At 40.6% G+C, this 24,410-nt stretch overlaps 1 protein-coding gene across 1 annotated transcript in view; it reads right to left on the bottom strand.

Moving 5' to 3' along the window:
* Positions 1-5,854: 5,854 nt before the first annotated feature.
* The window catches only part of Meikin (meiotic kinetochore factor), a 48,692-nt gene continuing 30,136 nt past the window's right edge, over positions 5,855-24,410 (bottom strand). Inside the window, exons 12-15 of the mRNA XM_051168172.1 lie at positions 23,303-23,383; positions 21,313-21,429; positions 13,876-13,996; positions 5,855-5,886 (exon numbers count right to left, since the gene is read on the bottom strand). Of these exons, the coding sequence (XP_051024129.1) occupies positions 5,855-5,886; positions 13,876-13,996; positions 21,313-21,429; positions 23,303-23,383 (351 nt within the window). The remainder of the gene's footprint in view (positions 5,887-13,875; positions 13,997-21,312; positions 21,430-23,302; positions 23,384-24,410) is intronic.

Raw genomic sequence — 24,410 nt, 5'->3', positions numbered from 1 at the left:
TAGATGCAGCTGAAGTAAGTTCTAATGGAGAAAATCAAACATCTTGCCAATATTTTTTAAACACTCTATTGTAAATTTCAGACCATGCACCACAACCCCACCCATCTCCCCCTCCCTTCATATCTGCCCTTGCAACCTCCCACCCAAAAGAAAATAAAAAGAAACAAAAATAAATAAAACCAAGTAAAGCATAAAAAATCGTCATGGGAACTGTAGTGTGTCACAGTGTGTCCCATGCATCTTTACTTCTATATGTTCATGCAATGAGTCATTGCTCTGGTTTTTGCTACATCATCAATCCTAGGTCCTCACAGGGACTTTTCTCAGATATCCTGTTGTTGTTCTGTGTCATGGAGATCCTGCAGCTCTGGATATGCAGGACCTGCCCTTTGACATGCTCCAGAAGTTCATAGCTTAGGTAGATATTAGAGTGGGCCAACTCAAAGCCCTGGATCTAGGCCTAGGTGGTAGCTGAATTAGTCAGCTTACCAACTCTCCTGCACCCACACCACCGGGGCAAGATTCCCAACACTACCCTGGCTAGTTTACCCAATGCTGCAGCCAGTAAAGGGCATTGCTCTCCTGATCTCTGGACCTGCCCACCTGTACCCACAGCACCAGAGCCAGCTCTACTGTGCTGCCAGGGAAGGTACAGGGCCTGCTTTCCAGAGTGCTGCAGATGAGGAGGGACAGGGCCATCTTTCCCTGCTCTCATGACCCTGGGGCCCATTACCAACATTTCTTTACTTGAGCAACTTAAATATGTTACTTCCTAATTGAAACACCAAAAAAAAGGTTGAAGAAGAAAATCAAGTATAGTAAGTTTGGATATATTGTTTGAAATGTCTGTTTGATGCCCATGTGGAAATTTAAGTAGAATATATGAGTAGAAGGCAGGATTTAGGAGGCTCAGCTCATACAATTTAGCACAATAGAATGGCTGACTTTTTCTAGCGAAAAAGCAGATTCACAAAATATGGTCAACGATTAAGAACAAAAGATGCCATTTCTCACAAGTCTAGAGGAAAGAGACACAACAGAAGGAAAAAAGGAGAAAAGACATCCTCCCAAAGAGGAATGAGTTGATCACATGAATATTGCTGACTATGTAAGTGTGTGTTAATTAGTCAACAAGGAGATCTTAGCAAGCATGTCTCAGTGGAGCATGTGAAGGAAATGGCAGCTGAGCGTGGTGGCGCACACCTTTAATCCCAATACTTGGGAGGCAGAGGCAGGCGAATCTCTCTGAGTTCAAGATTACCTTGGTCTACAGAGTGAGTTCCAGGATAGCCAGGGTGGTTACACAGACAAATCTGTCTCAAAAGCAAAGGAATAAAAGAGAGAGAGAGACAGAGACAAAGACAGAGAGAGAGAGAGAGAGAGAGAGAGAGAGAGAGAGAGAAGATAGGAAACAGCAAAGCAAATGCGTCTTTTCTGCTAACAGGGAAGGAGGAGAGAGGACACTAGAGAAGATTGCGTTTCTTTTTTAAGATGAGAGACATCGTAGGGTTTTTGTGCTAATAGAGAATAGAAGCATACTGTTTTAAATTCTAAGAATACAATAACAAGCAAGACAGACAGTTCCTGCCCTTTAGAGACCACCAACTTACAAAAGAAGTGCTGTAGATTGTCATCAATTCTTCTAGGGAATCAAAACTTTACCTTAAGTATAAGAAATACTGCCATTAATTCATTATTTTGAATTCTATTAGATGCATACAAAAGTTCTTTCATATAATGGTATATTTCTATGATAAACCTTTCAAAAATATTTTCAAATATTTAAAATTATTATTTGCTAAAAAAAAAAACAGAAACACAGTAGACAGTAACATATGATTTCTATATTGTTGGAGCTTAGTGTATATGGAAAAAATAGACCTGATAGGAGACTATATGCTCTCTCACACACACACTTAGATAAATGCTATGATGCAGACATCTCTAAGAAAACTTGATTGAATTAAATCTATTAACCAGATATTCTATGTGGATCATAATAGGAAACAAAATATTAGTACAAACAAAAGAATAAAATTTATTAGCTTTCATAACAACACCTAAAAGTAGATAAACAACTGTGGCACAGTATCCTTGGCTGTCCTAGACTTGCTTTGAAGACCAGGCTGGCCTTGGACTTGCAGCAATCCATCTGCCTCTGCCTCCCAAGTTCAGGGATTAAAGGTGTGCACCACCACGCCCGGCTCTACAATGGAATTTTATTAAAATGAAAGAAGAGTTCCATTGGTGGGCAGTGAAAAGGCTCAGAAGGCAAAGACACTTGCAAGCCCATTGATCTGAACTCAATCCTCTGAACCTCACGGAGGAAAGAGAGATCCAATGTCCTCAAAGTGTCCTCTGACCTCTAGGATGCATGTCCCTCCTACTCATACATACAGTTTTAAAAGAAAATGCTGCTGGAAGGGCAGGGTCTATAGATCAGTGATCTAGCACACGCCGGCACACATGAGGCCATAACTTTAATATCCAGTACTGGAGGAAAATGCAAAGAGAAAAACTTTTGGGCTGGAGAGATGACTCACTGGAGAACACATTTGCTGGTCAAGGGGGATGAATGGAGGTTGTAATCCCATAACCCATGTAAAAGATAGGTGGCATGATGGCCACCTGTAATCCCAGAACTCAGGAGGCAGAGACAAGGGCTCTCTGGGACAAGCTGGCCTGCTAGATTAGCTGACTGGCAAGCTCTGGATTCAACTGAGAAACCCCATCTCAAGAAATAAAGTGAGAGATGATTGAGGAAGACACCCAATGTTGACCTTCATGAGCCCTATACATATCTATCTGTTTGTCTGTCTATCTATCTATTTATCTGTCTGTCTGCTATCTATCTATTTATACATACATACACGCCAATACATATGTGAACACACATATACCCACCCACCCATTACATACACATACACATAAAAAAAATAGTTCAGATGGAGAGGTGTGTGATACTTGCCAGTAATACAGCACTTGGAATGTTGAGGCAGGAGAGAGATGAGAGAGAGAGAGAGAGAGAGAGAGAGAGAGAGAGAGAGAGAGAGAGAGAGAGAGAGAGAGAAGTAGACAGCAGGCATGGTAGCAACACTCAGGCAGAGGCATGAATTCCAGTTCAGGAGTATCTTGAATTACATAGCAAGCTTCAGGCCAGACTGGGCTACATAACAAAACTCTAATCTCAAACACATATGCTAGGGATCTAGAACCTCATGGCTCCATTCAATGGCTTTGAGAAACTACTAGAAACATAGAAACATCCTTCCCTTTCCAAGATAAAAATCTACATTAGATCATGCCAAGAAAATGCTCTGGTATTTAATCCAACAGCAAGATGGGTCAGCTAGAAGACCATTAAAGACAGTTTTAAGATGCAAGAGGACTTAGCATTTCTAAGTCTACGCTAGAAGACAAAACTTAATAGAGAAGCTGAAAATAACTTTATCTGGAGTCTGGCCATCACACCCTTTACACTGTAAAAACACACAATAGGAATCAACAAACTACCACTCAGTTTCACCCACTCCAGTTAACTAGATTTTTGAATTTTAAGTGTGTGTGTGTGCGTGTGCGTGTGCGTGTGCGTGTGTGTGAACCATATATGTACGGGTGCCTATGGAGGCCAGAGAGTGTATCAGGTCCTCTGGTGCTGTCTGACATGGATGCTGGGTACTAAACTCTGGTCTTCTAGAAGAGCAGGGAGTGCTTTTAACTGCTGAGCCATCTATTATTATTGAGATGATTATATATGAGGTAAAATTTGAATATATTTTAAATGAATGAAATGTAGTTTAATTAGTTATAGGATGAGGTAAAATGGCCCAGATCCTTTCAGTGCTAGGGATAGAACCTGGGACCTTTCATTTTTTAGGCAAGCACTCTGCCGCTGAGCTACATCCATCACTAGCCCTTTAAAAATGTTTCTTTTGAGACAAGGTCTTGCTAAATTGCTTAGGCTAATCCAGAATTCTCAATCTTTATACCTGGTATACAATCCTGTAGCTGGGATTACAGGTATAATCCTGCATTTGGCAAGTCATTATAAAATTAATAGGACACTGGATGAAAATGCTGGGGACCTTCTCTTTCTGGAAAGAAATTAACTCCTTTTTCATATTCTTTCAGGGAGGGTTAATAAAAGACTAAGGCATGCCCACAGGTCCAAGGTTAAGCATCTACTCTTGTCCTAGGATGTAAAAACAAGAATCCTCTTTGGACTTCACATGACTGCCAGCCACAGGTCCATCTGTTTCCCTCTTCTTAAGCATACTGAAGGTCAACCGGGCGTGGTGGCACAGGTCTTTAATCTCAGCACTCGGGAGGCAGAGGCAGTCGGATTGCTGTGAGTTCAAGGCTAGCCTGGTCTACAAAGTGAATCCAGGACAGCCAAGGCTACACAGAGAGACCCTGTCTCAAAGAACAAACAAATAAACAACGCATACTGAAGGTCATGTCCTCCACTCCAAAACCTTGAATGTCAGTTCCAATGTGCTCCTCCCTCTCACCTTTCCCTGTGCTTTTCCAGAAAATGGGAAATCCTGGACTCATACTATACTGTCTCCTAATCCTAGCATCCACCACTTCTAAACTGTCTAACCTGGTAGAGGACTAACCTCCAGAGCTAACTATATTTTCCTTATTAGCAATACAAAACAGTCCAATATATATGTCCTCTAATCCCACCACTCCCAATCCACAAGTCAGGCATCACTGTTTCTCAAAGGAACGTACCATCTGATCGGAAAATACAAAGTAATGCACTCTTTTCCTTGGAGTAGCCTCTGTGAAGGCAGGAACTAGACCTTCTCTTGGTCTTCATCCTCCTGCTGCTTATCATATTTCTGCTTTGGAAACCTTTGCAAGAGTTGCTGACTTAGTTGAACTCATGTGGAAAACAGGTCTGAATTTGTCACAACGTCCATCATTAACATTCTCTTCTGCATTTTCATATTCCAGATGAAGCCAGAGTGAAAAGAAAATCGCTTTCTTAGTGGCTTAGACCTTTTAAAAAATATTTATAAGAATGTTTTCACAGGACTTCTATTTAAAAAGAAATATTGTATAGGTAATTTAACTTCAGATTAAATAGATTTTATGGTTTTCCTTGCTACTGGTGCCAGCTTTGAAACTTTGGTTCTTGCTTTTACGTGTAGCTTTAGTCACAGCATCAGGGTTAAAATCTCACCAAGTTACACAACTGCACTCTGTTCACTGACAACAGGCTTCTGTTTTCTTAGGACAGGCAGTGTCCAGATGCCACAGTTACGCTATGAAAACACTAAACCAAGCATAATCATAGTCATGCAGATAGTGTCGAAGCTGGTTAGGAGATGAGGTAATACATTAAACACTTAGTGTATGATTGCCCGTACACATCATATATTCCTGCTTCAGCAGTGTTTGAGTGTAGGGTTTCCTTTAGTCAGACCTGGAATTAGGTCTCTCACTCATGTGGTTTCAATTAAGTTCTGTTAAAAATAGATTGTAATATAATCATTTTCATTTTTAGCACTTCAACAACTTTACTACTTTTGATCCATACAAAGGACAGATCTGGGGACAAAAGCAAAGAAAGTTATACAGTGCCCTGATGGGAGCTCATTATGAGCAGAAACCATCCACTTTAGTGCATGGTCTTCTAGTAACATCTAACTGGCTCATATTTTAAAGAACAAATACATGCATTTCAGAAGCATATGGGGGAATGCTTCTTTTCTTAACTGACCAAATGACAAGAACAGTAACAGAATTTCCACACACTTTATAGCAAACAATAGAGAATTTATAATTTCACATAACGCAAGGCAGACATTCTGCTTCTGGGGCTTCACACCTTCAACCACAGCTGTTACGTTCTGGAGTTTGTCTTCATTATAATATCTAGAGAAAACATAACACATTATTTTGTACAGAAGCAAGTGTTCAATAGTTACTAATAACCAATTCACAGGGATGAGGGCTCTTCCTGCCTGCATCACACCCACCCCTTCCGGAAAATGCTGGGGAGGTCTTTCTGGAGACACCAAGAGACCTGCTTAGTACCATTCCAGAGGGAGGCCTGACACCGACTGGTAATGGTGACCCCTGCAGGCTTTCTGAGCCCCTCCTTGTAGCCTGGAGGAGCACTGTTCCTCTGCTTTTTGTCCTTGTTCCCTCAGTCACTGCCTAGGCAGCTGTCACATCTTCTCATTTACTAGTCTTTTACATCCTCCTTTTGCTGCAGTAAAATCCATGCTCTCCCAACACGCAACATTGTTGCAGCTTTCCCCTCAGAGTTTACACCAGGAGATCCAGAATGAACATAACAGCTTAACCATTTTCCTATTGTCCCATTTTCATTTTGATTCTTGCACCTCAAAAAACCCTGCTATCACAGTCATGTTCGTGCCAATTAGAATCTTTGAGTATGATTCAGATGAGCTTACCAAATATCAGATGATCAGGAAAGTGATGTACAGTTAAGTTATAAACCAGAGATCTTTGCTACTCCAAGTGGGGCTCCCTCCAGAGACCAGTAACAACAGCAGCATCTAACAGCAGTCTTACTGTTAGAACTGAGGGTCCCTTGACACCACTCCAAAGGGGCTGTAGCAAAGGCTGCATCTTAACAGGATCCCCAAGTACTTCACAAATCATTTAAGCTGGGAAAGCCAACTTCCCTGTGTCCTATGGCTCCTTGTGTAGGATACACTAACCTGACATGTTGTGCACTCACCACCCTTCACCAGCTTCTGGGTAATTTCCCAGCCTCACCTTCACATCACCTTTGCAGATTTCATATGCACATTTGGGGACGTGCCCTTTATTTTCCCAGTCATAAACCATCATGCCTTACTTCTGGAACTTGAAATTACTAGAGACTTGGGCATCATCTTCAATCATCTTTTCTTACTACCCTATACAAACAACTGGTTAGCTACTCTGGTTATCAGAATTTCTAAGCCAGACTTCAGAGGCAGCTGAGAGTCAGTATTTATAATACCCAATTCTGAGTAGCATACTAGTACAGATCTTTATTTTCCCAACTCTGGTCATATGGACTTTGACAAAAGTCAAACCCAGCCTTTTTACTTTCAGTTCACTTCTTTCCAAATCCAAATGATCAAATAAAAACTAACTTTGACCAGAATAAGATAAAATGTGAGAAGCCAAGTGTGGTGGCACACATCTTTAATCCCAGCACTCGGGAGGCAGAGGCAGGTGGATCTCTGTGAGTTCGAAGCCAGCCTGGCCCATAAAGGGAGTCCAGGACAGCCAAGGCTACACAGAGAAACCCTGCCTCAAACAAGCAAACAAAGTGAGCACGATGGCAGAGGCTCTCTACCATCTACCTCCCAATAGAAGTCGATCTTAGGTTTTCTCAAAGTCCAGTCTGCAGGGGTGGCAGCACTACTGTCAATCCTTTGAGAGAGCACTCGGCCTCTATGCTTACACTTATACTGATACTCCTAGAAGGCTTATACTCAAGATTCTCCGTGGCCTTAGATCATCCACCAGAGCAGTTCTACCTGCCTGTGTGCCCTAATAGGATCCCGCATCCATTCCTCTAGCAGAGTTGTTTTAGCTGTCTAGCATCTTCTATCAGATTATTAACTGACAGAAGGAGGCAGCTATATCAACTCCAGAAACTGACTGTCTAGGATATAACATTCAGACTCCAAAAGTATTTCCCCAAAGAGTCACCCAACTACTGAACTCTCTCTTTACATAAACGCATGAATATCAACCAAACAACAGGCCTGAGAGCTCTTCATGATGTCAAAGTGCATTGATCTCTTTTCCTCTAAAGCACTGACTGGCCATACTTCCCCTTTGTAGTTACAGTAGGTAAATGTGTCTATGACATAGTTGGCATGTCACTTACTTGATATATACTTACTTGATAAATTATTCTTTACATAAGATAGCACAATCAAATTTATCATCACATATAGCAACTACGCACATAGTTTAGACTTTTTACAATTTAACCAAAACCAAGAAAAAAATTTTCAAAAGATATATGTCAGCTAGACTTGAGAAACTAATGAAACATCTAAAAGCAAATTGTTACTGCACTCTGGATGATTTCTTTTTGGAGTGCTGGGAATTGAACCCAGGGTCCCACATACACCAGGGAAGTGTTCTATACTGAGCTATAGTCTCAGGCTTAACAATGAGTGATTATTATGCATTCCAGATAAATTACATAGATTTCCTATAAGCTTCACAATCCTTTCAGGTAACAACTACTATTTAACCAATTTTACAGATAACATACTAAAATCCATAGACTTTAAAGGAATTTGTTAGTATGTCAGGATTTGAGTATGGGAATGTACCATTATCCAAAAACTTTATTCCCATCTCTCTGATACGTGCATAGGATGCTTCCACCTCATTTTTTGTGGTCTGTGTGCTATTTCTATCCACTGTCATTATTCAAAATCTCAAGCTTCTCATCAAGAGAGAAAGAGAAGGAGGCTGTCTATGTTCATGATTATATGGTTATATGATTAAAGGTGAAAAGTATCCTCTTTTAGGTGCACATAGTACAGGGATATGGTTCTTATCTGGCCAGTAATTATCCTAGTAAACTAGGACAAAATATGTATCAATCTGGTGAAATAATTTTATCATCTGTAGAATGAGAAAAATAGAAAAGGACATAACTCTCAAATTTTAGTGTTTATATAATCACCTGGGAAGTTAAACATGGTTCAGATTCCTCTGCCTTATTTCTAGTACCTATAACATATCAGGTTTTCAGCTGTCCTGGTGGCCAGAAGACCACCCCTGAGAAGTGCACCCCATCTTCAGAGCCTATTTACCACTCTGTCTTCCCTATCACATGATTTTTGTTGTTGCTGTTTTCTTTTCTTTTTCTTTTTCTTTTCCAGAGCTGAGGACTGAACCCAGGGCTTTGCGCTTGCTAGGCAAGTGCTCTACCACTGAGCTAAATCCCCAGCCCCTGTTGCTGTTTTCTTGAACCAAGTTTTTTCTTTAAGCAACACAGTGCTAATTCCTTTTTGGTCATACTGAGCAGGGTCCTAGACCATCAGAATGAACTTTACACTCTAGCCCTGATTAGATTACTGCCAAACTAGCTAAAACTTTAAATGCCAATGCTAAGAATAGGCTGTTGAATATTCTAAATAACATGATCACAAGTTAGCTTGGCTCTTTGCTATTTTTACTAAACGAAAGGCAGACACAAGTAGCAAGTGGTCCTAAGGGTACTTAGATGAAGAGGTTGCCCATAGGGTAACAGCCTAGATATAAGCCAGGAGATGGCAGCATCAGCTCAACGTTCATTAAGGGGTCTATAAATTAAACTGCCAACTGTGAACAATTAACTCTCCCAGGCATTTTTAGTTTGGATTTGTTACTTAACCCCCAATTTTTGACAATATCTGATGTCATAATCTAATATGACAGACCTAAAAAAGGTCAATTGTTTTTCTACTTTATTAATAAAGTTTTCATTAGCTTACATTTAAACAAAAAGTACACAGATGTTCATCTTGAGGATTTTTCATAATGTAATCAGCACCATAGAAAAATCTGTAGCAACTTCTTTTTTTTTTTTTTAAAGTTGTTTTGATCCTTTTGTTTTTTTAAAGACTTATTTATTTATTTATTATTTACACAGTATTTGGCCTGCATGTGAGCCAGAAGAGGGCAGCAGATCTCATTATAGATGGTTGTGAGCCACCATGTGGTTGCTGGGAATTGAACTCAGGACCTTTGGAAGAGCAGGCAGTGCTCTTAACCTCTGAGCCATCTCGCCAGCCCTGTAGCAACTTCTTAATACCTTTACTCTAATGGGGGCATCCACTCCTAATTCCTTTAGAGTTTAGTTTGCCTGGTTTATGCTACACACATGTAAATAATAGTAAATACATCTTAAGAATATTGAATACTTCATGTGAGGTTTATTAATATGATCCACCATAACAGTTTCATTTAACTATACAGTTTTATTATTACTTTGTAGCACTTGAATGAATATACTATAGTTTACTTATCTATTTTAATTGATGTGTATCTGGCTAAATTATGGGTGGAATTACTATGACCAATGAATATTCTATTTTTTTTTTTTTTTTTTTAGGCAAATCATGCTGCTTTAGCTGTCTGAAACTTGCTATCAAGAGCAAATTGGCTTCGAACTCATAGAGATCCACTCACTTGCCTCCGCCTCCTGAGTGCTGGAGTTACATATGTGTACCATTACACCTGGATCTAGTTTATAGTTTTTGATGAACATACATAGACATCATTGTTGAGCATATTCCTAGAATTGAAACTGTTGGGTTGCTAGGGGTTTTCTACCTGCAGACTCCTAGAGGTCCTGTGCTATGAGCAATAACTCCCAATATAAGGCAGAGTTGTTATATCTGGGTCCTCCTAAAACCAAAAAGGGCATATTCTTTAATGGGCCATTATGGATTTTGCTGTCAACATGTATCTTATTTGTATGTGCTACTTTACCTCATTTACCAAGTTACCTAAAAGATGTACTAAATTTAACAAGAGACCCAGAACAAGGGAAGGCTCCACACAGATACAATCTATACTGCAAGATGCTCTAACACTTGCATTCCAGTGTCCAGCAGATTCCATGGTGCTTCAGCTATCTCTGACAGATAGAGATGTTGTCTGGATCTTTCAGCAAGAACTCAGAGTTGAATAGCATGGCCCCCAGGATTTCAAAGTTCAGCTATCATCAGTGGATAAATACTTAAACACTGAAGAACAGCATTTATTCTTGAGTGGGCCTTAGCACTGGGCCACTGTGTTACTGAGCACTACTGTATTTTATATGACTTAGCAAGCCACAAAGTGAAGATCAGGTCTTCTTTGCCAAATGAAACTGATACATATAAGATTGCACTCAAGCATGCACTAAAGGCACAAGTAGGTCGCACAAAGAGCTGATCCAAGGGCTACAGGCCCTACTTTATTTTTTATCTTTGCTCATCCAGTCTGCATTTAGGGGTCATGAGGAGTGCTCTACAGGTGGCTGACCAGGAAAATATCATCAGATCTGGTGCATAGTGATTGGCTCTTCTGATACATCTCAGAAAAAAAAAAGTGAAGAGAAATCTCCTTCCCTGGGGGCAGGACTTTGAGTAGTGTACCTGGCTGTTTGCTTTGCTGGAAGGAGGAACGCTCAGATGTTGGATGCATACCAATTCACAGGTGGTAACGAATGCTTTGCATGGATTGTTGGGACTCAGAAGAAATGATATTGGAAAAACAGAAGAGAAGGGCATTTGAGAAGAGCTCTCTACATGGGCAAAAACCAAGAAAATATTCCTATGACATACAAATATACACCAAATAGTGACCTCAACAGAGGAGGAGTCTTAATGATTCATAAGATAGCCAATGCTGGCCTGGTGTGGTGGCACACACCTTTAATTCCAGCACTTGGGAGGCAGAGGCAGAGGACTGAAGTAAGTTTGAGGCCAGCCTGGTCTACAAAGGAAGTCCAGGACAGCCAAGGCTACACCTGTCTTGAACGCTGTCTTGAAAAAAAAAAAAAAAAGGTAGCCAATGCTTGTGGAGTTTCCTAGCAATCTCTTTCACAAGAAGGCTGGAGAAAAAGGAAAGAAGCTGATTTGGATCCTCTCTGTCCTTGTACATAAAGTAGTGATGTAGCAGGGAGCATGGGCTCATCAACACAGACCTAGCTGGCACTGCTATAGCAGTGCATCTTGAAGTGTTCAGTCAGCAATGTAGGCGCAGAATGATTACACTAAACAACTTTCATCATGCAAAGGCAGTGTTTGCCCTTACAAGGTAAACACTGTGGGTGTGGCTATGCCTTTTCTACACACACCACTTCTGCCAAAGCAGCTGCACAGAACTTTATGGACTACTTTACAAAGTGACAGTGGTGTCACGGTGTCACAGTTTGGAGGTAATGTGTCCCTCATGGGTTCCTATAATTGAATGCCTGGTCCCTAGCTCGTAGTGCTATTTTAGAAACCTGCAGAACCTACAAGAAATGGAACTTTCATGGAGGAACTGGGTCACTAGGGGCAAAACTTGAGGCTGTCTAGCTCCGGCTTGCATCCTGCCCACTTTCTGCTACCTAACATCAGATATACTGTGACCAGCTACCTCACAATCTTGCCACCATGCTTTCTGCACCATGGCTGGCTGTATTTCTTCTTAAACCACAACCCAAAACAAACTCCTCTTTAAGCTGCTTCTTGTCAGGTTTTTGGTCACAATAAGAAAAGTAATTAATACAGGGAAGTTGGTACCAGGAGTGAGGTCACTGCTGTGATAAATGTGACTGCGCAGTTCTTAGGCATTTTGGGACTGTTCCGTGGGGGGAACGTAGCAGAACCTAGAGCTGCAGATTAAAGACCTAGAACATGTAAGCAGAGATTAACTGGCCACTCTAGCAGGAGCTCAGAAAACTCCAGCGTGGAAAGAAATGTAGACATCAACAATCCAGTTCATAAAGGCTCAGAAGGGAACCAGCTCTTCTCGGAACTAGGTTACAGGCTGTGTGCACTACATTCTGACTCCCCCCCGCCCCAAAAAAAATCTGGCTATATTTTGCCTCTGTCCTGAGAACTTGAGTGAAGCTGAATTAAAAAGTAATGGATTCATTTGTTCGGTAGAAGAAATTCCAAGACACAGTAGCTTTGAACATTCATGGTTACTGCTCCTGGCTCTTCTTAGCTGAGAGTGGCACCACTGGCTCCTTGTTGCCAAATCTTTGGGTTTTGACTAAGTATGCTACTGGCATGCCTGGTTCTCCAGCAGGTGGATCTCCAGCAGGTGGATGGCATGCCACTGAGCTTGGAAGCTTCCATAATCATTTGACCAAGTCCTGTATTAAGTCTCCTCTCATATAAAACACATCTATCTATCACCTATCTGTCTGTCTGTCTATCTATAACATATGTATTAATATATTTGAGCACAAGAGACATTGGAAAAGTTCTTTATCCCTCCTCCTCTATACTCTCTAAAAAGGACATCTCCCAGAAATATTAAACAGTGTGTGAGTGTTTGTGGGTGTGTATGGAGAAACAGATATCTACTGATACTTGCTCTGTTACTCTGGGAAACCCTCAGTAATATAATTATTAGGTATAAAATGAGTAATATTAACTTACGTAACTAGATAGTTATTTAAAAAGAGAAATTTCCATGAATTTAAAACACAATCAAAGCAGACACCATGGAAGAAATGAGGACAAAAATCAGGAGTTAACAATGGGCATGGCTGGCTATCTATCTATCTATCTATCTATCCATACACACGCATACACTTGTTTCACCAGCCACTCATTCATGAGAGGTTCTTCAACTCCATTAAGGAATTAGAAAAAATGCTTATTTTGATGTTAGAAGCTTTGAATTCTCCACAGCCATGTGGTAACATCTATCATTTAAAATCTCCTACTCTTTAAGTGTATAAATGTGTAACAACAGCACCCATTCTATCTACTGTAATAATGGTGAGGAACTGAGATGTTCAGATGTATTCTTAGCACAGTGCCTCACACGGAAGTGCTCAACCAATGAATAAAAACTAGAAAAAAAAAAAACCCTACGTCTTTAAAAAGAATACAACTAAAATAAAGCTCAAACAGTAAAAATTCAAATTATTAAAGAAGAAACAGCCTAGATAAATACATTTAGGTCATCATAAGGTAATTTTTCATAAGTTGAAATATGTATCTTCAAAAGTGGTTTTACTCAGATTATAAGATCTGTCCAGGCTCTTATAATTTTATCTTTCCATTTTATACAAAAACTTGAGAATACAAGTTACAAGTGAGTTTCCCATATACACAAACCATTTATCATAAAAAACCCCACATTTTATATGATGAGGAAACTATGCTAAATTCATACCTAGAGGAACATCTTTAGGAAGAGAGCATCTCTTTTTCACAGCAGCATCCTTATTTTTCATCTGTCTCATTCCTGGTGATGCCCTAATAATGCAACAGATCTCTGATGTGTTTGAAGGAAACTGAAAAAGAAAAAAAGTAGTTATCGCATAATTCCTCCAGGTACTATATTTAATGCTGTCTAATTTCAAAACAAATAGTCTCAGTATTCTTGGTTAAAATAATAGAACCATCTTGGAAAATAATAAGGGACATCCAAATAAAAAAGGCTATGCCTCATGTTCAAGAAATGGTTCAGTAATGATGTTAGTTTTAAAAGATAAAATAAGGATGATGAATTATCTTAGTTATTTTCCTATTTGATAAACAACAATGACAAAGGCAACTTATAAACGAAAGACTTTAATTTGGCTATGTTTCCAAATTGGTTAGAGTCCATAATGGTGGAAACAGGAACAGCTGAGAACATACATCTCAGACCACAAGCAGGAGGCAGAGAGAGCAACCTCAAAACCTGTTCCCAGTGACACATCTCCAGTAAAGCCACACACCTCCTAATCCTTCCCAAACAGGAAGAACCTGTATTCGAACATATGACCCTGTGGAAGCCATTTTCATTCAAACCACCACAGAATAAAACAAGCACCAGGAAAACAGGTACTTATTGAAAGAGCGAATCATGATTGGAAACACTTTGAAGAAAGTATGTATAATGACCCATTTTTGTGTCTAAATGAAGGAACAAAAATGTTGATTTACTTATTTAAATCATGCACACTCTCTTTTGTATAAATGCTATTTTTTACCCACATCTGCTTTGTTACTTCTTTCAACAGCCTCTTCCTACCTCAAACACAGGACAGAGAATGCGCTTAAGGAAAGTGGCTAGCAGATCGTTTCCTCCTTGAAGATTTCTTTCCACCCAGAGTGGAGGTTTGTGCTGAAAACAGCTGAGTGAACACAGGTCAGTAGATGCTAAGATGCCCAGCGTCAGGAGCCTTTGTCCTCCAGGCAAGAGACTAAGATTCTGCTCTTGGCTGTCCAAAGATCTAATGTTGTTAGCCTGAAAGGCCAGCCATATCATATAACAATGATGTCACAGTTGACAAGCACTGTTTACAATTGAGATTGTTCTATTACCTTTCCACATCTACAACATTAACTATGACTGCTATGTCATCATCATGCAGAGAATGTGCATATGTGTGTGCACAGGTTCGTGTGGAGAACAAGAGGAACAGAGTAGGGAGGAAGAAAGGAGGAGGGCTGCTTGGTGTTTAATGCTGCTGATGAGAAGAAAGCTAGTCCATGAGCTTCAGAGGAATCTCTTGTCTCTAGCTGCAAATAATTTTAGGGGGCTCTCACACAATGAGGAAGGCAAGAACCAACACCGAGCCTGTTCTTTGACCTGTGGGCCATGGCATCCTCCGACATATACACAGATCTATACATACACATGCATGCACACACAAATAGAATCCATGGCATTCCGTCGAAGGACATGGAAAAAGAGTGAGGCATAACAAGAAACTTAACAACACAGAGTCTAAAGGCAAGATTTTTCCAGCTTATGAAATGGGGAAAAGCATGGTTCCTCAAAATATGGGAAGCTAGAAATCTGATAAGGTAATGTTGAAGAAAAGTATAATAGAGAGAAAGAGTGAGAGATTGAAAGAGAAAGAGAGCTACGGGGTGGGGGCATGTGTAGTATATTTGTGAAATGAATCCCCAGAATTGTGGTTCGGGCAAATCTCAGGAAGACTGACATAGAAAGCACAAGTCAGAACACTCTAGCAGAAACTTTTTTACTGAGTTAAAATCTGATGGGTCATCAGCTCTAAAGAGTTGTACAAATGATTAACAAAGAATTCAGGATTAATTGGATAGGAAAACAAGGAGACAATATCATGGGTAAAGCCATATTCTTCTCAAAAAAGACCAGCAACTACGAAGGTGACTTTATTTGGAAATGTGGTGACTACAGATTTCATCAAGTTAGATTGGGCCTTAGTTCAATGTAACCCATGTCCTATAACAACAGGAAACTTGGGCATTGACGCACAGGGAAACAGTTGTGAAGGCATAGAGACACACAAAGAGGGAAGACAGCTACATGAGAGCTGGTACAGACTGGACTTCCCCAATTACAAAATGCCACGTGTAAGCTGACAGAAGAGAGACCAGCCTCCAGTGGGTTTGTGGGAGCCATGCCTTGCTAACATCCTGACTTCAGAACTGGGGTAGAACACATCTTCTTGTTTTAAGAAACCACCTACTTTGTAATATCTGTCACAGCCACTTCAACAAGTTAATACCTAAGTAAAGAAAAATGCCTTAAAGAAGTGATCACAGTTTGCTCTATGCTCTGAGCAGGAGAGACTCTCCACCAATATAAACACTTATGAGTGGGCCGGGTGTGGTGGCACACGCCTTTAATCCCAGCACTCAAGAGGCAGAGGCAAGTGGATCGCTGTGAGTTCAAGACCAGCCTGGTCTACAAAGTGAGTCTAGGACAACCAAGGCTACACAGAGAAACCCTGTCTCAGAAAAAACAAACAAACAAACAAAAAACCAAAAAAACCCCACTTATGAGACAAAAGCTTTACTATCCTCAAGAAACAGAATCCCTGAAGAAAAGAGTCATTCATGTTCTACTTTGTTCAGCATCTGTCTCTAGGATGAACACAGAAAAGGACTATATTTGTACCATCTACTTAACCTGACAGGACCAAAATCCATGTTGACACACCAGCTACTACACTGTTCTTTGCTGGGGCCAAAAAATGTTTTACAGATGAAACTTTTCCTAAGGCTTGATGCTTTTCAGAACGATATCAGTGCACACAGCTGCAGTCAGAATCTGCTACATGATAGTTTGTATTTCCAGTTTTTGAGAGAAATAATGGGGGAGTGCTTCCAAAATATAGTGGAAAGGAATCAATGGATGTAAACAATGAGAGAAAGATAAACCAATAAAAACCCCACCCAAAATGTTAAAAATTCCTATTACCAAAGAATAAATTAAGCAGTAATCAGAAATGTAACACAAAATATTTGAGCTCAAAAAATAACTGTAAGATAAAGATAACTGACCCAATTATATATTTCTAAAGTTTTTCACCCTACTTAAAAAAAAAACATGCTCCAACATGTCCTCAAAAAGAAGACTTGCCCAAATCTATTCAACGGAAAAAGGATAGCATCTTCAACAAATGGTGCTGGTCTAACTGGATGTCTACATGTAGAAAAATGCAATCAGATCCATATTTATCACCATGTACAAAACTCAAGTCCAAATGGATTAAAGACCTCAACATAAAACCAGAGACACTAAATTGGTTAGAAGAAAAAGTGGGGAAGAGCTTGGAACATATTGGCACAGGAGACAAGTTCCTGAACAGAAGTCTAACAGCCCAGGCCTTAACGTCAACAATCAATAAATGTGACCTCATAGGGCTGAGAAGCTTCTGTAAGGCAGAAGACACTGTCAACAGAACAAAGCGACAGCCCACAGACAAGGAAAAGATCTTCACCAACCCTACATCTGACAAAGGTTTAATATCCAAAATATATAAAGATCTCATGAAATTAAACACCACCAAGCCAAATAACCCAATTAAGAAATGGGGCTCAGAACTAAACAGAAAATTCTCAAAAGAGGAATATCAAATGGCTGAGAAACACTTAAAGAAATGTTCAACGTCTTTAGTCATCAGAGAAATGCAAATCAAAACGACTCTGAGATTCCATCTTATACCCATCAGAATGGCTAAGATTAAAAACTCAAGTGACAGGACATGCTGGCGAGGATGTGGAGAAAGGGGAACACTCCTTCATTGCTGGTGGGAATGCAAACTTGCACAACCACTTTGGAAATCTATCTGGCGCTATCTCAGAAAACTGGGAATAGGGCTTCCTCAAGATCCAGCTATTCCACTCCTTGGAATATATCCAGAAGGTGCTCCACCACACAACAAGGACATATGCTCAACCATGTTCATAGCTGCCTTATTCATAATAGCTAGAACCTAGAAACAACCTAAATGTCCCTCAGTTGAAGAATGGATAAAGAAACTTGTACATTTATACTATGGACTACTACTCAGCTGTTAAAAACAAGGAAATCCCAAAATTTGTGGACAAATGGATGGAACTAGAAACTATCATACTGAGTGAGCTAACCCAGAAGCAGGAAGACTCACGTGGTATATACTCATTTATAGTTGGGCACTAGCCCAAGAGCCATGGCCCATAAAAGTATTCTCTTACCAGGAGATTGGGTTAGATATGAGGTCATCCTACTGGGACTCTAGATGAGAGAAGTATGGAAGAATGGGGAAATAGAAGGATCCAGAGGGTCCTAGAAACCTACAAGAAGAACATCAGGATGGGCGGATCTGGGCCCAGGAGTTCTGCTCAAACTACTTTACCAACCAAGGACAATATATCGAACCCCTACTCAGATCTAGCTAATGGACAGGACATTCTCCACAGTTGAGTGGAGAGTGGGGACTGACTGACATGAACTCTGGTCCCCCATATTTGACCACTTCCTGTGGGAAGGATTGTAAACTTTGTCATAGGTGAAAGTAGTTTTGGTGGGCTTTGTTTTTGGACATACTATGGATATTCCCTGAGATTAACCTTGAGATACTGGGTGGAGCCATCCTGGGCCTGGAATTCAGAAAAAGGACAGGGAACTCCACCTGGATTACTGTGTTTCTAATTGACCCTCGATGGGAGGAGGAGACCAGCCCTTGCACGTGAGAGAGAGACAGGCAGAGAGGACAAGAGGGGCAGCAGGTTCAGACTGAGCTCGAGCGCACGTGGATCAGGAAAAGGATCAGTGAACATGCCAGACCAGCGCGCAGGCCAGAGACACCCAGGGACTTGTCCCATGGAACGGATACTGAAAGGTTGACCCTTGTTTCCCTTTAACCTTTTTTCCCTCTTGTGTAAGCTAGTTGGTTGGGTTGTATAATAAAGTTTAATTGTTAAGAAACAGAGCCAACAACTTCCCCCTGGTGGGGAGCCCTGCTGGCACTCAAAGAAAGGATAAGCAGGCTACCAAGATGAGACTTGACAGCCTATGAGCATATAGTGGGGGAGGAGGTCCCCCTCACTTACAGACATAGAGGAGGGGAATAGGGTGAAAGCAGGAGGGAGGGAGAAATGGGAGGATACAAGGGATGGGATAACAATTGAGATGTAATCTGAATAAATTAATTAAATAAAAAACAATATAATAAGAAAATTTTTATAAAGTCATAGAAATGGCCGTCCAAGTACTGCCGACCCTGCCTGCCTCTCCCTGAAGGTGCTTTGTAACTGCCCTGGGGCAGGAACCTCCACCTAGACAGAAACATGTGAGGATAAGCCACCATTGAGCTCCTTCAGTGCCTACCCAGGCACTGAAGTTGATGGCCCTGCTCAGAAATTGATCGCAAATCTCACTCCTTTGTAATAAAAACTATAGTTGACTTGTTAAAACAAAACAAAAAAAGAAGGCTTCCTTTTCTGAAGCAAGGTTTCCCTACATAGTCCAGTCTGGTCTTGAGATCCTCTACTTCTTCCTCTAAAGTGCTGGGATTAAGAAAGTTTTTGCTTACAAATGACAGGGTGGAAAAATAAGTTATCCGAAAAGGAATGAAAATTGGGATGATCTCAGTTTCTCTGTTCAAAACCAAATACTGTGAGGTAACTGTAACGGAGAACGGCAATTTGTTTCATTAACTCAGCGAGTTTGGTTGTCAGCCTTGTTCTATGACCACAGGAATGGCAGGAAAGCCAGGCGTAGATAGTTATGGTTTGCCATTTCCCTGGCAGTGATAGATGGACTAGGCACACATGTGACTCAAGCAAAGCTAACTGGAGTCCTTAGCCAATACTGAAATACATACACATAAGAATAAGCCTTTCTCCTTCTACTTGGGCTATGAATGTAACAGAAGCCTAAGGAGGAAAAGCTAACAAAGGTAAGCTGAAGCTAAAAACAAGTGTGAGGCCTGGAATTGGGATCCTTTGCACCCATGTTAATGTCAGGCAAGTATGGCCTGATGTCATCCAAGCACAAGGAAGGCAGAAACAGAGAATGCCCTGAGCAAGCTGGCTGGCCAGACTCACCCCGACTGGAAGGCCCAGGTTCAGAAAGAGACTATGCCTCAATAAATACGGTAAGGAGCAATTGGAGAAGGTACGTGATGTCAACCTCAGAACTACACACACACCCACACCTGCTTGTGCCCATAGCAAGAGAACACACATGCCCAACCACACATACACATCTAAGTAATCAGAGAAGCAATTTTTGTTTGTTTGTTTCTCAAGACACAGTTTCTCTGTGTAATAGCCCTGGCTGTCCTGGAACTTGCTCTGTAGACCAGGCTGGCCTTGAACTCACAGAGATCTGCTGCCTCTGCCTCCCCAGTGCTGGGATTACAGACATGTGCCACCATGCCGGGCTTCAACAGGAATGTCTAACGAGTGCTATTTAATGTCTGAATTCAGTAATTTCCTTCTCATTTACGAGTCAATAAGACATCCTACCCTAATCCATTTTTGATTATACTACTGTTTGTGTGTGTGTGTGGTGTGTGTGTGTGTGTGTGTGTGTGTGTGTGTGTGCGTGTGTGCACATGCACGTGAACACACAAAGAAACCTGTGGAAAACAATAAACTATCCACTGAGTTCTGGAAGACACATGTTTTTGCCTTACTTGGGCTTGGTGTCATATGCCTGTAATCCAAGTATTTGGAAAAGTGTAAGAGTTTGAGGTTAAGACTGTGAAACTGAATTAAGCCTGAACTCATAATAAATGGTAGTTGCCAAAAGTGAAAGAAAGCAAAGCAAAAAGTTATAATCTAGAATTTTTATACTTAACTTTCCTTTGTATACAATACAATTCTTAGATAATTAAATTAGAAAATGGCACTGTTAACCCTGAGCTCCTACATGTAAAGTGAAGTTAGATGCTCTCACACAAACAAGTCCAGACGGATTTCATACCTCACGGTGAGACCTATAGACGGATTTCATACCTAACGGTGAGACCTATAGACGGATTTCATACCTAATGGTGAGACCTATAGACGGATTTCTTACCTAATGGTGAGACCTATAGCTCTTTAACGGAGAGACCTATAGCTCTTTAAGGAAAACATAGGCAGAAGCGTCCTATCATTTGATTTGGTCATAGCTTTTTGTGTGGCACCAAAGACAGAGGCTACAAACGAAAAGTTAGACAACTTAAGCCATGACATTTTTCAAAGGCTGTGCTTCAAAAGATTCTATGTGCAGTGTACATGCAAGTGTAGAAAGGATTTGCAGGTCATTTATGTAACAACAAATTCTTCTTTACACACATAAAACATGTTAGTTGGAAGAAACATCATAATAACTCTTTTTTCAGAAAACTGAAGAAGAATTTGAAAATGTTACCTTATTTGAACTTTCTTGCCAGCTTGACACAGGAACAATTTCGCTTGAATTAACATAATTGCTGACATTTGGAAATAGTTCTTCAAAAGACACATTTTGCACTGGAGACAAATCAATCTATACGATAATATAACTCCTTTTAAAGTTTCAACAACAACTAACTTTAGGTAATTAAGGTGACATTGAAAATACTATCTTATTGAAGCATTTCTTGTATATTTGATGCACAATTGTATTTGAATAAGTGTACTTAATTATATTTGGAAATAATTCTTTAAAACATAATTGTAAGTGAATCAATGTATAAATAATTCTCTCACTAAAGCAAAACAGAATACAAACCCACAGACACTAGTAAAGGATGCACAGGGATTGGAACCTTGCACTTCACTAGTAAGGTGGTAAAATGTTGCAAACCCTATGGAAAAGACTTTCTAAAAAGCTTACAAGTGCCCCTACCACACAATTTAGAAACTTTACTTCTGGGCACACACTCAGAGGAGCTGAAAAGAGGGAATCTATACTTGTGCATATACATGCTTTTACCGCCAGTGTTCATGACAAAGTAGAAATGACCAAATGTCCACTGACTGGCAGACGCATAAATAAAATGTGATCTTACAAAAAAATGTTTTCATCTCTAAAATATAATTGTGTGTATCTGTGTTGTTGTTGTTATTGTTGTTGTGGTGGTGGTGGTGCACAAGCCTCTGTAGTCATGTGAAAATCAGAGAACATCATCAGGAGTTGCTTTTTACCTTTCACCATGTGAGTCCTGTGGATAGAAGTTAGGTTGTAGGAAAGTGCACCTACCAGCTGGGCCATCCTACATCATGTGTTTTTAAAATCAGTTCATTTTATGTGTATGGGTATTTTGCCTGTAGATGTCAATGTATCATGTGTACATAGGACCGGTTTAGGCCATAAGAGAGTGTTGGATTTCTGTATCTGTTAGAGAGGGTTGTGAGCCACCCTATGTGTTGGGAATCAAAGGCCATATTCTCAGCTCTTGGAAGTAATTTTTGACAATGTTTTCACATATTCAAGCCTGAGGGCATAATATTTGTGAATGACATGAGTCATAAAAAGAGGGCTACCACTAGGCATGGTGGGATACACCCAGAATCCCAGCTACTAGGGAAGCTGTGGCGGGAGGGTCGGCGGACCTGGGATAATTCAGACCCTGCCTCAAAAGCCAAACAAGGGTAAGAAATGTGTGATTTTTAACTATATGAGGCACTTTATGTAATCAGTTCATAGGCAGAAAGAAGAGGGATGATTGCCAGGGGCTAGAGGAGGGTTCTATAGGGAGTTACTGTCTAATACGTATGGAGTGTTCAGATATACAAAATGAAAAAGAACTCTAAAACTAGACGGAGACGATGCTGTATAGAGATGCTCAGTGCACAGCTAAACACGACTACAATGCTGAATTTCATGTTATATGTAATCAGAAAAGGCTGCTCATGATAGTACGTGACTTTGATCCCAGGGTTCCACAGCAGAATCGGACAGATATCTGTGTATTCAAGGGTAGCCATGGCAGGATGGGACAGGGGGGAGAGTAATTTGTGATCTGGCAACTTTGGGGCTGGAGAGATGGTCTGGCCATTGACAATGTGCACTGCTCTAGCAAAGGGCCTGAGCTTAGATCCCAGCACCCATCACAAAGTTCACAACCACTTGTCACTCCAGCTCCAGGGGATACAATGTCCTCATTTGGCCTCTGTGGGCACTCACACTCAAGTACACATACCCACACACAGACAGATACATATAATTAAAAATAAAATCTTTAAAACTCCCAAACAAACCCTGGCTGGTGTTTTGGTATTCTCTTTTACATATAGAGTATTTCCAGTGACAGTGCTTATGTAGCAGGAGAAAACAGGTACTATTCATTATGGACAAATGCTCCTGGGATGACAGATGAATGGGAAGAAGAGGTCAGAAAACAGGTCCCACAGGGTCAAAGGCTAATAATACTTACCACAAAATCAGCTGTGTCTGAAGATGGTGTACTAGTTAAGAGGGCTTTGCTTTGATTATCATGAAGAACATAACTTTTTTTCTATAAATATTTACAAAACAGGAGATTATCAGAGAGGAATTATTTTTAAAATGGTAATTCAACGTTAGCAGACTAGACCAATAATAAAATCCTTAATCTGTTAATTACATTTTAAATCACCTGATAGAACACTGAAAAAAATCGACTGTCTAATTCAAACAGCCCTGAATAAAATTCTATCTGGCGTAACAATTATATAAGAACGCTTAGGCTGAAATTACTGTCATTTAGAAAGAGAGGCTAGAGCCATAAGAAGGGGGCAGTGCTTTGATTAACTCTTTTAGCTGCCTTAAAATTATTTGTAGCATTTGCTAGCTCCTGGAATACTACTGTACTTAAAAAAAAGAAAGGACACGCCTTCTTACTGATCCTTTTTCAGTTTCACACCATGCACCTCAGTCCTGCTCACCTCCCTATCCACTCTCATCCGCCCTTTGCTTTTGCAACCTCTCCCCACAAAATAAAAAACTCACATATACACACACAAACCAACCAACCAACCAACCAATAAACAAAAAACCAAAGCACAGAAAAACATCTCATCATGGAAGCTGCAGTATGCCACAGTGTGCCCCACAGCATACCCCTCTACCCGCATATTGTCATTTGCAAATGTTTATTGCAATAAGTCATTGGTCTAGTTTGATGTCTCTGGCCTCTGGGACACCATCAATATTGTATCCTCACCAGTACTCCTCCTGGTCATCCTGTTGTTGTCCTGTGTCATGGAGATCCTGCAGCTTTGGATCAGCAGGACTGTCCCCTTCTCATGTCCCAACTATTCACAGACGATGTAGATTTTGGGGTAGTCCAACTCAGATCTGGATCTGGGCCTGGGCAGTAGCTAAGCTCTCCCTTATCTGCACCACCAGAATGAGCTTTCCAGCACTGCCCATCTAGGCCACTCAGTGCAGCCATTGGCAGGAAGCAGCTCTTCTGCTCTCATGCCCTCAGGCTGGCTCACCTGTGCCCCTGCCTCCACAGCCAGTTCCAGTGCTGCCTAGTCAAGGCATGGGGCCCACGTTCC

The sequence above is a fragment of the Acomys russatus genome, chromosome 25 (assembly GCF_903995435.1).
Source record: "Acomys russatus chromosome 25, mAcoRus1.1, whole genome shotgun sequence".
NCBI lineage: Eukaryota > Metazoa > Chordata > Mammalia > Rodentia > Muridae > Acomys > Acomys russatus.
This window is presented reverse-complemented; position numbering and strand designations above follow the sequence as displayed.